A 15,132-nucleotide genomic window follows, 5' to 3' on the forward strand; every position below is an offset into this window, starting at 1 on the left:
AGTGATGTGGAGCATCTCTTCATGTGTCTTTGGCCATCTGAATTTCTTCTTTGGAGAACTATCTCTTCATATCCTCTGCCCATTTGTTAATTGGGTTATTTGCTTTTTGGGTGTTGAGGTGTGTAAGTTCTTTATATATTTTGGATGTTAACCCCTTGTCAGATATGTCATTTACAAATATATTCTCCCATACTGTAGGATGCCTTTTTGTTCTGTTGATGATGTCCTTTGCCGTACAAAAACTTTTTAGTTTGATGTAGTCCCATGAGTTCACTTTTGCTTTTGTTTCCCTTGCTTGAGGAGATGCGTTCAGGAAGAAGTTGCTCATGCTTATATTCAGGAGATGTTTGCCTATGTTGTCTTCTAAGAGTTTTATGGTTTCATGACTTACATTCAAGTCTTTAATCCATTTCAAGTTTACTTTTGTGTATGGGGTAAAACAATAATCCAGTTTCATTCTCTTGCATGTAGCTGTCCAGTTTTGCCAACACCAGCTGTTGAAGAGGCTGTCATTGCCCCATTGTATGTCCATGGCTCCTTTATAATATATGAATTGACCATATATGGTTGGGTTTCTATCAGGGCTCTCTAGTATGTTCCATTGGTCTATGGGTCTGTTCTTGTGCCAGTACCAAATTGTCTTGATTACTGTGGCTTTGTAGTAGAGCTTGAAGTTGGGGAGCATAATTCCCCCTGCTTTATTCTTCCTTCTCAGGATTGCTTTGGCTATTTGGGGTCTTTTGTGGTTCCATATGAATTTCAGAATGATTTTCTCTAGTTCATTAAAGAATGCTGTTGGTATTTTGATAGGAATTGCATTGAATCTGTAGATTGCTTTAGGCAGCATGGCCATTTTGACAATATTAATTCTTCCTTTCCATGAGCACAGGATGTGTTTCCATTTATTGGTATCTTCTTTAATTTCTCCCATGAGTATCTTGTAGTTTTCAGAGTATAGGTCTTTCACTTCCTTGGTTAGGTTTATTTCTAGGTGTTTTATTCCTTTTGATGCAATAGTGAATGGAATTGTTTCCCTGATTTCTCTCTCTGCTAGTTCATTGTTAGTGTATAGGAATGCCACAGATTTCTGGGTATTAATTTTGTATCCTGCAACTTTGCTGAATTCAGATATTAGATCAAGTAGTTTTGGAGTGGATTTGTTAGGGTTTTTTATGTACAATATCATGTCATCTGCAAAAAGGGACAGTTTAGCTTCTTCCTTGCCAATCTGGATGCCTTTTATTTCTCTGTGTTGTCTGATTGCCGTGGCTAGGACCTCCAGTACTATGTTGAATAGAAGTGGGGAGAGTGGGTGGGCATCCTTGTCTTGTTCCTGATCCTAAAGGAAAAGCTTTCAGCTTCTGGCTGTTAAGTATAATGTTGGCTGTGGGTTTCTCATGTATGACCTTTATTATGTTGAGATACTTGCCCTCTAGACCTATTTTGCTGAGAGTTTTTATCATGAATGGATGTTGAATTTTATCAAATGCTTTTTCAGCATCTATGGAGATGATCATGTGGTTTTTGTCCTCCTTTCTGTTGATGTGGTGGATGATGTTGATGGATTTTCGAATGTTGTACCATCCTTGCATCCCTGGCATAAATCCTACTTGATCATGATGGATAATCTTTCTGATGTATTTTTCAATTCGGTTTGCTAATATTTTGTTGAGTATTTTTGCATCTATGTTCATCAGGGATACTGGTCTGTAATTTTCTTTTTTTTGGTGTCTTTGCCTGGTTTTGGTATTAGAGTGATGCTGGCCTCATAGAATGAGTGTGGAAGTATTCCCTCTTCTTCTACTCTTTGGAAGACTTTAAGGAGGATGGGTATTAGGTCTTCACTAAATGTTTGATAAAATTCAGCGGTGAAGCCATCTGGTCCAGGCGTTTTGTTCTTAGGTAGGTTTTTGATTACCAGTTCAATTTCGTTTCTAGTAATTTGTTCAGATTTTCTGTTTCATCCTTGGTCATCCTTGGAAGGTTGTATTTTTCTAGAAAGGTATCCATTTCTTCTAGGTTATCCAGTTTGTTAGCATATAATTTTTCATAGTATTCTCTAATAATTCTTTGTATTTCTGTGGTATCCGTAGTGGTTTTTCCTTTCTCATTTCTGATTCCGTTTATGTGTATAGGCTCTGTTTTTTTTTGATAAGTGGCTAGAGGTTTATCTATTTTGTTTATTTTCTCGAAGGACCAGCTCTTGCTTTCACTGATTTTTTCTGTTGTTTTATTCTTCTCGATTTTATTCATTTCTGCTCTAATCTTTATTATGTCCTGCATTCTACTGACTTTGGGCCTCATTTGTTGTTCTTTTTCTAGTTCCATTAATTGTGAGTTTAGACTGCTTATATGGGATTGTTCTTCTTTCCTGAGGTAGACCTGTATTGCAATATACTTTCCTCTTAGCACAGTCTTGGCTGCATCCCACAGATTTTGCGGTGTTGAAATGTTGTCATTTTTCTCCATATATTGCTTGATCTCTGTTTTTTTTTTTTTTTTGGTATCATTAATCTACAATTACATGAAGAACATTATGTTTACTAGGCTCCCCCTTCACCAAGTGCCCCCCACAAACCCCTTCACAGTCACTGTCCACCAGCTTAGTAAGATGCTGTAAAATCACTACTTGTCTTCTCTGTGTTGCACAGCACTCCCCATGTCCCCCCTACACTATACATGCTAATCGTAATGCCCCCTTTCTTTTTCCCTGCCCTTATCCCTCCCTTCCCACCCATCGTCCCCAGTCCCTTTCCCTTTGGTAACTATTAGTCCATTCTTGGGTTCTGTGATTCTGCTGCTGTTTTGTTCCTTCAGTTTTCCTTTGTTCTTATACTCCACATATGAGTGAAATCATTTGGTACTTGTCTTTCTCCGCCTGGCTTATTTCACTGAGCATAATACCCTCTAGCTCCATCCATGTTGTTGCAAATGGTAGAATCTGTTTTTTTCTTATGGCTGAGTAATATTCCATTGTGTATATGTACCACTTCTTCTTTATCCATTCATCTACTGATGGACATTTAGGTTGCTTCCATATCTTGGCTATTGTAAATAGTGCCACGATAAACACAGGGGTACATCTGTCTTTTTCAAACTGGAGTGCTTCATTCTTAGGGTAAATTCCTAGAAGTGGAATCCCTGGATCAAATGGTATTTCTATTTTGAGCATTTTGAGGAACCTCCATACTGCTTTCCACAGTGGTTGAACTAATTTACATTCCCACCAGCAGTGTAGGAGGGTTCCCCTTTCTCCACAACCTCGCCAACATTTGTTGATGTTTGTCTTTTCGATGATGGCGATCCTTACTGGTGTGAGGTGATATCTCATTGTGATTCTAATTTGCATTTCTCTGATGAACAAGTGATGTGGAGCATCTTTTCATATGTCTGTTGGCCATCTGAATTTCTTCTTTAGAGAACTGTCTATTCAGCTCCTCTGCCCATTAATTACTTGGATTATTTGCTTTTTCTTTGTTGAGGTGTGTGAGCTCTTTATATATTTTGGATATCAAGCCTTTATTGGATCTGTCATTTATGAATATATTCTCCTATACTGGAGGATACCTTTTTGTTCTATTGATGGATGGTGTCCTTTGCTGTACAGAAGCTTTTTAGCTTGATATAGTCCCACCTGTTCATTTTTGCTTTTGTTTCCCTTGCCCGGGGAGATATGTTCATGACGAAGTCACTCATGTTTATGTCCATGAGATTTTTGCCTATGTTTTTTTTGAAGAGTTTTATGGTGTCATGACTTACATTCATGTCTTTGATCCATTTCAAATCTAATTTTGTGTATGTCATTAGACAGTGATCCAGTTTCATTCTCTTACATGTAGCTGTCCAGTTTTGCCAGCACCATCTGTTGAAGAGACTGTCTTTTCCCCATTGTATATCCATGGCTCCTTTATCGTATATTAATTGACCATATATGTTTGGGTTAATGTTTGGTGTCTCTGTTCTATTCCACTGGTCTGTGGCTCTGTTCTTGTGCCAGTACCAAATTGTCTTGATTACTGTGGCTTTGTAGTAGAGCTTGAAGTTGGGGAGCGAGATTCCCCCCACTTTGTTCTTCCTTCTCAGGATTGGTTTGGCTATTCGGGGTCTTTGGTGGTTCCATAAGAATATCTGAACTATTTGTTCCAGTTCTTTGAAGAATGCTGTTGGTAATTTAATAGGGATTGCATCGAATCTGTATATTGCTTTGGGCAGGATGGACATTTTGACAATATTAATTCTTCCTAGCCAGGAGCATGGGATGAGTTTCCATTTGTTAGTGTCCTCTTTAATTTCTCTTAAGAGTGTCTTGTAGTTTTCAAAGTATAGGTCTTTCACTTCCTTGGTTAGGTTTATTTCTAGGTATTTTATTCTTTTTGATGCTATTGTGAATGGAATTGTTTTCCTTATTTCTCTTTCTATTAGTTCATTGTTAGTGTACAGGAAAGCCACAGATTTCTGGGTATTAATTTTGTATCCTGCAACTTTGCTGAATTCAGATATTAGTTCTAGTAGTTTTGAAGTAGAGTCTTTAGGGTTTTTTATGTACAATATCATGTCATCTGCAAATAGTGATAATTTGACTTCTTCTTTACCAATCTGGATTCCTTGTATTTCTTTGTTTTGTCTAATTGCCATGGCTAGGACCTACAGTACTATGTTGAATAACAGTGGGGAGAGTGGGCATCCCTGTCTTGTTCCCGAACTCAGAGGAAAAGCTTTCAGCCTCTCGCTGTTCAGTATGATGTTAGCTGTGGGTTTATCATATATGGCCTTTATTTTGTTGAGGTACTTGCCCTCTTTTCCCATTTTGTTGATAGATTTTATCATGAATGGATGTTGAATTTTGTCGAATGCTTTTTCAGCATCTATGGAGATGATCATGTGGTTTTTGTCCTTTTTTTTGTTGATGTGGTAGATGACGTTGATGGATTTTCGAATGTTGTACCATCCTTGCATCTCTGGGATGAATCCCACTTGGTGATGGTGTATGATCCTTTTGATGTATTTTTGAATTCAGTTTGCTAATATTTTGTTGAGTATTTTTGCATCTACGTTCAGCAGGGATATTGGTCTGTAGCTTTCTTTTTTGGTGGGGTCTTTGCCTGGTTTTAGTATTAGGGTGGTGATGTCTTCATAGAATGAGTTTGAGAGTATTCCCTCCTCTTCTATTTTTTGGAAAACTTTAAGGAGAATGGGTATTATGTCTTCTCTGTATGTCTGATAAAATTCCGAGGTAAATCCATCTGGCCCAGGGGTTTTGTTCTTGGGTAGTTTTTTGATTACTGCTTAAATTTCGTTGCTGGTAATTGGTCTGTTTAGATTTTCTATTTCTTTCTGGGTCAGTCTTGGAAGGTTGTATTTTTCTAGGAAGTCGTCCATTTCTCCTAGGTTTTCCAGCTTGTTAGCATATAGGTTTTCATAGTATTCTCTAATAATTCTTTGTATTTCTGTGGGGTCCGTCGTGATTTTTCCTTTCTTGTTTCTGACTCTGTTGATGTGTGTTGACTCTCTTTTTCTCTTAGTAAGTCTGGCTAGGGGTTTATCTATTTTGTTTATTTTCTCGAAGAACCAGCTCTTGGTTTCATTGATTTTTTTCTATTGTTTTATTCTTCTCAATTTTATTTATTTCTTCTCTGATCTTTATTATGTCCCTCCTTCTGTTGACCTTAGGCCTCATTTGTTCTTCTTTTTCCAATTTCAATAATTGTGACATTAGACTTTTCACTTGGTATTGTTCTTCCTTCTTTAAATATGCCTGGCTTGCTATATACTTTCCTCTTAAGACTGCTTTTGCTGCGTCCCACAGAAGTTGAGGCTTTGTGTTGTTGTTGTCATTTGTTTCCATATATTGCTGGATCTCCATTTTAATTTGGTCGTTGATCCATTGATTATTTAGGAGCATGTTGTTAAGCCTCCAGTTGTTTGTGAGCCTTTTTGCTTTCTTTGTACAATTTATTTCTAGTTTTATAGCTTTGTGGTCTGAAAAGTTGGTTGGTAGGATTTCAGTTTTTTGGAATTTACTGAGGCTCTTTTTGTGGCCTAGTATGTGGTCTATTCTGGAGAATGTTCCATGTGCACTTGAGAATAATGTGTATCCTGTTGGTTTTGGATGTAGAGTTCTATAGATGTCTATTAGGTCCATCTGTTCTGGTGTGTTGTTCAGTGCCTCTGTGTCCTTACTTATTTTCTGTCTGGTGGATCTGTCCTTTGGAGTGAGTGTTGTGTTAAAGTCTCCCAAAATGAATGCATTGCATTCTATTTCCTCCTTTAATTCTGTTAGTATTTGTTTCACATATATTGGTGCTCCTGTATTGGATGCATGTATGTTTATAATGGTTATTTCCTCTTGTTGGACTGAGCCCTTTGTCATTATGTAATGTCCTTCTTTATCTCTTGTTACTTTCTTTGTTTTGAGGTCTATTTTTTTCTGATACTGGTATTGCAACACCTGCTTTTTTCTCCCTGTTGTTTGCATGAAATATCTTTTTCCATCCCTTGACTTTTAATCTGTGCATGTCTTTGGGTTTGAGGTGAATCTCCTGTAAGCAGCATATAGTTGGGTCTTGCTTTTTTATCCATTCTATTACTCTGTGTCTTTTGATTGGTGCATTCAGTCCATTTACATTTAGGGTGATTATTGAAAGATATGTACCTATTGTCATTGCAGGCTTTAGATTCATGGTTACCAAAGGTTCAAGGTTAGCTTCTTTACTACCTTACTGTCTAACTTAATTCGCTTATTGCACTATTATAAACGCAGTCTGATGATTATTTCTCTCCCTTCTTATTCCTCCTCCTCCATTCATCATATGTTGGGTGTTTTGTTCTGTGCTGTTTTTAGGAGTGCTCCCATCTAGAGCAGTCCCTCTAAAATACCCTGTAGAGGTGGTTTGTGGGAGGCAGATTTCCTCAACTTTTGCTTGTCTGGGAATTGTTTAATCCCTACTTCATATTTAAATGATAATCGTGCTGGATACAGTATCCTTGGTTCAAGGCCCTTCTGTTTCATTCCATCAAATATATCATGCCATTCTCTTCTGGCCTGTAAGGTTTCTGTTGACAAGTCTGATGATAGCCTAATGGGTTTTCCTTTGTAGGTGACGTTTTTTCTCTCTGTCATTGCCTTTAATACTCTGTCCTTGTCCTTGATCTTTGCCACTTTAATTATTATGTGTCTTGGTGTTGTCCTCTTTTGGTCCCGTCTCTCGGGAGTTCTGTGTGCCTCCATAGTCTGAGCAACTATTTCCTCTCCCAGTTTGTGGAAGTTCTCAGCAATTATTTATTCAAAGACACTTTCTATCCCTTTTTCTCTCTCTTTTCTTCTGGTATCCCTATAATGCGGATATTGTTCTTTTTGGATTGGTCACACAGTTCTCTTAATATTGTTTCATTCCTGGAGATCCTTTGATCTCTCTCTGCATCAGCTTCTATGCATTCCTGTTCTCTGATTTCTATTTCATCAATGGCCTCTTGCATCTTATCCATTCTGCTTATAAATCCTTCCAGAGTTTGTTTCACTTCTGTAATCTCCCTCCGGACTTCATCCCTTAGCTCTTGCATATTTCTCTGCAGCTCTGTCAGCATGTTTATGATTTTTATTTTGAATTCTTTTTCAGGGAGACTGGTTAGGTCTGTCTCTTCAGATCCTCTCTCAGGTGTTGTCTGAAGTATCTTGGACTGGACTAAATATTTTGTCTTTTCATGGTGATAGCGGTGGCTGTAGGCAGGTTGTGGGTGTGTCAGCTAGGAGAAGAAAGTCCTTTCCTGCTTGCTGGATGCCTTGCCCTTTTCCGCTGCCTGTGTCAGTTACCTGCACTCCTGGAGCAGCCACCAGATTAATCCGCTAAGCTGCTGTGGGTGGGGTTTCCGTCCGAGCAGCGCAGAGCCCTGCAGGAAGTGGCAGGCATGCCAGGTGCACTCCTCTGTGATAGCAGTGCTCTTGCTAGTCAGCTGTGTGCCAGCAGCGGCCTTTGGGTCTGGCCTGGGCGGCTGTGCGTCAGGCTGGGATTCCGGTCAGTTGTTGGGAGCGTGGCTGCTCCCTCTGGCACTGCTGGAGGTGCGCGCGGGCCTCTCACGTGCTCCTCTGGCACTGCAGCCGTTGGCCCGTGCAGGCCACTCCCGGGCCACTTGGTCGCCGCAGCTACAGGCTTGTGTGGACCTCTCCTGGGCTCCTCTGGTGCCAGTGCCGCCGGTGTACACAGGCCCCTCCTGGGCTGCTTGGTCACCACCGCAGTGAGCTTGCACGAGTCGCTCCCAGTCCCCTTTGGCGCCGCCGGTGCATGCAGGCCACCACCGGTCCCCTCTGGTGCCGCCGCCCCTGGCCCGCTCTGCCACTCTCACACTACTGGGCTGGTGTGTCGGGGTTCATGCCAGTTGGGGGAACGACTGGCAGGCTGCTTAGTGCCATGAGGGGCTTCAGAGCTGTGCTGCCGCCCAGGGGGTTAGGGCACTTAAAGTTCCCCGGGATTCCCAGCTGCTAGCTAAGTGTGCCGGGACGACTCCACCCAGTTGTGGTGTCTCTGTCTCTTTAAGACTTGCAGAAAGCACTTGCTTTTCTTTTGTCTCACGGGCGCCGGTTGCAGGGACCTGCCCACAGGTTTTGCTTTTCCATTTCTCTAATATCCCGTGCACCTTGTGTCTGCACTCTGGGTGCGGATTTCTAGAGCTGTTTGTTTAGCAGTCCTGGGCTTTTACTCCCTCCCCATTCTGACTCCTTTCTTCCCGCCAGGTTCTGGGGTGGGGGAGCGTTCCGGTCCCGCCTGGCCGCGGCTTGTATCTTAACCCCCTTCATGTGATGTTGAGTTCTCGCAGATGTAGATGTATCTTGGCTGTTGTACTGTATCCACTGGTATCTCTTTTAGGAATAGTTGTATTTATTGTATATTTATAAATATATATGTTTTTGGGAGGAGATTTCCACTGAACTATTCAAGCCGCCATCTTCCCATGATCCTCTTTGATCTCTGTTTTTATTTGGTCATTGATCCATTGGTTATTTAGGAGCATGTTGTGAAGCCTTCATGTGTTTGTAGGATTTTTCATTTTCTTTGCATAATTTATTTCTAGTTTCATAACTTTGTGGTCTGAGAAACTGGTTGGTACAATTCCAATCTTTTTGAATTCACTGAGGCTCTTTTTGTGGGCTCATATATGATCTATTCTTGAAAATTTTCTGTGTGCACTTGAGAAGAATGTGTATTCTGTTGCTTTTGGGTGTAGAGTTCTGCAGATGTCTGTTAGGCCCATCTGTTCTCTTGTGTTGTTCAGTGCCTCTGTGTCCTTACTTATCTTCTGTCTGGTTGATCTGTCCTTCAGTGTGAGTGGAGTGTTGAAGTCTCCTAGAATGAATGCATTGCATTCTATTTCCCCTTTTAATTCAGTTAGTATTTGTTTCACATATGTAGGTGCTCCTATGTTGGGAGCATAAATATTTATAATGGTTATATCCTCTTGTTGGATTGACCCCTTTATCATTATGTAATGTCCTTCTTTGTCTTGTTACTTTCTTTGTTTTGAAGTCTATTTTGTCTGATACAAGTACTGCAACTCCTGCTTTTTTCTCTCTGTTAGTTGCGTGAAATATCTTTTTCCATCCCTTCACTTTTAGTCTGTGTATGTCTTTGGATTTAAAGTGAGTCTCTTGTAGGTAGCATATAGATGGGTCTTGTTTTTTTATCCATTCAGTGACTCTGTGTCTTTTGATTGGTGTATTCAGTCCATTTACATTTAGGGTGATTATCGATAGATATGTACTTATTGCCATTGCATGCTTTAGCTTCGTTGTTACCAAAGATTCAAGGTTAATTTCCTTAGTGTCTAAGAGTCTAACTTAACTCACTTAATATGCTGTTACAAACACAGTCTAAAGGTTCTTTTCTTTTTCTCCTCCTTTTTCTTCCTCCTCCATTCTTTATATATTAGGTATCATATTCTGTATTCTTTGTCTCTCCCTTGATTGACTTTGGGAATAGTTAATTTAATTTTGCATTTGCTTAGTAAGTAGCTGTTCTACTTTCTTTACTGTGGTTTTATTACCTCTGGTGGCAGCTATTAAACCTTAGGAACACTTCTATCTATAGCAGTCCCTCCAAAATACACTGTAGAGATGGTTTGTGGGAGGTAAATTCTCTCAGCTTTTGCTTATCTGGAAATTGTTTAATCCCTCCTTCAAATTTAAATGTTAATCTTGCCGGATAAAGTAATCTTGGTTCCAGGCCCTTCTGCTTCATTGCATTAAATATATCATGCCACTCCCTTCTGGGCTGTAACGTTTCTGCTGAGAAGTCTGATATTAGCCTGATGGGCTTTCCTTTGTATGTGATCTTATTTCTCCCTCTGGCTGCTTTTAATGGTCTGTCCTTATCGTTGATCTTTGCCAATTTTATTACTATATGTCTTGGTGATGTCTTCCTTGGGTCCCTTGTGTTGGGAGATCTGTGGATCTCTATAGCCTGAGAGACTCTCTCCTTCCCCAGATTGGGGACGTTTTCAGCAATTACCTCCTCAGAGACACTTCCTATCCCTTTCTCTCTCTCTTCTTCTTCTGGTATCCCTACAATGCGAATATTGTTCCATTTGGATTGATTACACAGTTCTCTCAATATTCTTTCATTCTTAGGTATCTTTTTCTCTCTCTGTGCCTCAGCTTCTTTGTATTCCTCTTCTCTAGTTTCTATTTCATTGTCTCCTCCACCGTATCCAAACTGCTTTTAGTATCCTCTATTGTGCTTTTCAATGATTGGATCTCTGACCAGAATTCATTCCTGAGTTCTTGGATATCTTTCCGTATTTCCATTAGCATGTTGATAATTTTTATTTTATACTCGCTTTCAGGAAGAGTCATAAGGTCCATGTCATTTAAACCTTTCTCTGGAGTTGTATTAATTTTACTCTGGACTAGGTTCCTTTGGCGTTTCATATTTATATATGGCGCCCTCTAGTGTCCAGAAGCTCTACTCTCTGGAGCTGCTCAGCCCCTGAAGCAATGTCGGGGGTTGCAGGGGAGCAGTATTCGTGCCTGGGGGGAGGAAAGAGCTGTTTCCTGCTTCCCAGCTACTATGCCTGTCTCCACTGCCTGAACCAGTGGGCCGAGCACACAGGTATAAACTTTTGTCCCAGAGCAGCTGGATATGGATCCCTGCTTTCCACAAGCGGCTGGAATCTCAGTCTCTCCAGGAATTCTGCCTGTATTAGCTTTCCACTTCTGTAATCACGCAAGTATCACAAAAGCACCATGAAATGTATGTTTGTGCTCCCAGAGCAGATGTCTGGAGCCAGGTATTCAGCAGTCCCATGCCTTCCACCCCCTCCCTGCTCTGTTTCTCTTCCTCCGGCTGGTGAGCTGGGGTGGGGGAAGGGCTTGGGTCCCACTGGGCCACAGCTTTGGTACGTTACCCTGTTCTGTGAGGTCTGCTCTTTTCTCCAGGTGTATGCAGTCTGGCACAGTCCTCTTTCCTGTTGTTCTCTCAGGATTAGTTGCACCAGCTATATTTTCTTATTGTATACGGTTTTAGGAGGAAGCCTCTGTCTGTTCTCTCACGCCGCCATCTTTAATCCTCTCTGTGCTCACTTTTATGAACCTAAGTATGCTCTAAAAAATGAAGTCTATTTTGAAAAAAATGTGTGTGTGTATATTTTGCTAGTTGAGAATAATTAAGTCTCATTAAAATATGCTTTATTATTATTCTCTCCATCTTAAAGGAAGTAGAATTCTAAAGTATTTAAGTGGACAGATCAATATTTTATGCCTTTTTCTTTTAAATTGATAGGCTTATACTGTATATTCAATGGATTTTGACAAGTATATAATGACATATATCCACCAGTGTATTATCATACAGAATAGTTTCACTGACCTAAAAATGCCCTGTGCCCTTACTTTTTATCCCTTTCTGCCTCTCCCCTACCCCAATCCCTAGCTTTTTACTGTTTCTATACTTCAGCCATTTCAGAATGTCATGTAGTTGGAATCATACAGTATGTAGTTTTTTCAGATTGCTTTCTTTGATTTAGCAATTTGCATTTAAGGCCTCTCTAGGTCTTTTCATGGCTTGATAGCTCATTTTTCTTTATCATAATTCTTTTTATTCCATTGTATGAATTTGCAGTTTGTTTATCCATTCACCTATTGAAGGACATCTTTGTTGCTTTCAATTTCTTACAATTAAGATTAAGCTGCTTAAACATCCGCTTGGAAGTTTTTGTGTGGATGTAAGTTTTTCAACACCTTTGATAAATACCAATGAGGACAATTGCTGGATCATGTGGTGAGAGTACGGTGTGGTTTTATAAGAACTTCCAAACTGTCTTCCAAAGTGATAGTACCGTTTTGCATTCCTATCAGCAATGAATGAGAGTTCCTGTGGCTTCATCCTTGCTACTGTTGGTGATGTCAGTGTTACAGTGTAGTGGTGTCTTGTTTTAATTTGCATTTCCCTGATGACATATGATGTGGAGCATCTTTTTATACGTTTATTTTCCATCTATGTATCTTCTTTGGTGAGGAGTCTTTTAAGGTCTTTAACCAATTTTTTTAAATCCAGTGGTTTGTTTTCTTACTGATGAGTTTTAAGTGTTTGTTGGATAACCAGTCCTTTGTCAGATAAGTGTTTTGGAAATATTTCCTTCCAGTCTGTCATCTCTTTTCATTCTCTTAACAGTGCCGTCAGCAAAGTAAAAGTTTTTAATTTAAATAAGTCCAACTTACCAATTTTTCTTTCAGATTGTGCTTTTAGTGTTGTATCAAAAATGTCATCTACATCCCCAAAGTTATTCAGTCTTTCTCTCCTGTGTTATCTTTTAAGAACTTTAGGTTTGTGTTTTATATTTAGATCTATATTCCATTTTAAGTTAATTTTTGTGAAAGGTATAAGATGCTCTTTTTTTCTTTTTGTATGTGGATGTCCTGTTCTTTTTGTGCCATTTATTGAAAAGACAACCCTTCTCTATTGAATTGCCTTTACTCCTTTAGTCAAGGATTAATTGATATATTTTTGGGGGTCTATTTCTGGGTTCTTAGTTCTGTTCCAGTAGTCTCTTTGTCTGTTTTCTTCACCAGTACCACATTGTCTTGATTACTACAGCTATAGTAAATATTGAAGTCAGGTAGTGTTAGTCCTCCTCCTTCGTTCTTCTCCTTCAACATTGTGTTGTTTTTTTCTGTTTTTTGTGTTTTATTTTGCCTTTCCCTATAAACTTTAGAATTCATTTATCAATGTTTACTAAAAAATTTGCTGAGATTTTGATTGGGATTGCACTGAATCTGTAGATCAAGTTGTGAAGAACTGACCTCTTGACAATAATGAGTCTTCCTATATATGAATGTGGACCATCTCTCTGTTTATTTAGATCTTCTTTGATTTCTTTATTCAGAGTTTTGTACTTTTCCTCATATAGGGCTTGCACATATTTTATTAAATTTATACCCAAGTATTTCATTTTTAGGGGTGCTAATGTAAATGTGTATCTTTATATTATACAACCTTGCTATAATCATTCATTAGTTCCAAGAGGGGATTTTTTTTTGTGATTCTGTGGGATTTTCTCTGTAGATAATCAGATCATCTGTGAACAGAGACAGTCTTATTTTTTCCTTCTCACTCTGTGTATCTTTCATTTCTTTTTCTTGCCTTATTGCCTTAGCTAGACCTTCTAATATGATGTTGAATAGTTCCATACTTTTTTGTTCTGTATGAAAACCTGATGTTTTTTCAAAGATGAGAAGTGTTTATAATTTAGTGAATAGATAAAAACATTACATTTTAAAAGATTCTAGGTTGCCCTTTTAAGTAAAAATAAAACATCAGTTTTGTAATGACTTATGAAATTTATCAATTTACTCTATAAATCATTCATTTTCCAGACATTATTTTAAATACAAGGTATCTATTATATTTCTCTGCAAAGATTTCTAGTTATGATGAGAAGTGTATAAGTTATTTCTTGGTTTTAAAAGCTTGCCCCTTATATTGTATTATGAACTTATATTACATAATGTTTACTAATCAGGATAGAGATAATGAAATTGCTTTATTGGGTACTGATTAAGCAGTAGAGAAAGTGTTTATTGGATAGGGATACAGAAATTTTTTCTGTACATCTGAACTCATGCCTGTAGCTGTATATAATTTGAGAAGGCCTAGTCTAGATGTGGAGCCAAGTTAATGAGGCTAATTTTTATTAATGTTGTTACTCTTACCAAACTCTGTTGAAGCTAAGAACCCAGTGCATGTTGGAGGAAAAATCCTGCCCTTAGCTAGCAAATCATCATTAATTTCAGAGGCAGTAGAGTGCTGATCCCTCTTCCAAAGGTTCTTAATCTCTCTTTGATCATGGAACGCTGTGATAATCTGATGAAGCTGCAGCCCTTCTTTCCAGAAAAGTGTACCTGCATGCAACTTTGGGAATTAGGAGATCCCACTGAAGCCCATTCACAGAACCCTCAGGGTTAAAAAGGACAGCTGCTGGAGTCAGAATCACAGTGCAGTGAAGTAAAGGATGCCAGTGTTTTAGGATTTTCAGTAAAGGTGAAAGATAATTTCTGGATATATATTTATTTTATAAATTAATATATTGTGATTTAAATAAACAAACTTGGGGCTTTTGAAGGTAGCCTCATCAAATAGTGTAAATATAAAGGCATTTCACTAATATTCAGAATTTCATAATTGGAATATAGAAAACAATACCCAGTGTTGTAAAAAAAAAAAAAGGTTACTAAAAAGTGAGTTGCCTTTGTTGGTTTGTTTTTTAAAATCCAACTTTTTTTGTTAGGTGAGAACTAGAACAGTTGCTGAGTGTGTAGCATTTTACTATATGTGGAAGAAATCTGAACGTTATGATTACTTTGCTCAACAGACAAGATTTGGAAAGAAACGATATAACCATCACCCTGGAGTTACGTAAGTACTATGGGCTTAACTTTAGGGACTTTTGTTTTTAACTGTGATATGCAGTCATAAAGTTACTGGGGTGTGTTTTTCAGGGACTATATGGATCGTTTGGTAGATGAAACAGAAGCTCTAGGTGGGACAGTAAATTCTTCAGCCTTAACTTCTAACCGACCTGAGCCTATTCCAGATCAACAGCTGAACATTCTTAACTCTTTCACTGCCAGTGACTTGACAGGTAAAA

At 38.8% G+C, this 15,132-nt stretch overlaps 1 protein-coding gene across 4 annotated transcripts in view; it reads left to right on the forward strand.

Moving 5' to 3' along the window:
• MIER3 (MIER family member 3) overlaps positions 1-15,132 on the forward strand; it is a 45,790-nt gene that overhangs the window by 26,607 nt on the left and 4,051 nt on the right. For all 4 annotated transcript variants that reach the window (XR_005027676.2, XM_036900119.2, XM_057495094.1 and 1 more), the window contains exons 11-12: positions 14,773-14,900; positions 14,984-15,126. Coding sequence is in view for 3 of the 4 variants with exons in the window: in XM_036900119.2 (XP_036756014.1) it covers positions 14,773-14,900; positions 14,984-15,126 (271 nt within the window). In the remaining variant the exon portion in view is untranslated. The remainder of the gene's footprint in view (positions 1-14,772; positions 14,901-14,983; positions 15,127-15,132) is intronic.

The sequence above is a fragment of the Manis pentadactyla genome, chromosome 2, assembly GCF_030020395.1.
Source record: "Manis pentadactyla isolate mManPen7 chromosome 2, mManPen7.hap1, whole genome shotgun sequence".
NCBI classification, from domain to species: domain Eukaryota; kingdom Metazoa; phylum Chordata; class Mammalia; order Pholidota; family Manidae; genus Manis; species Manis pentadactyla.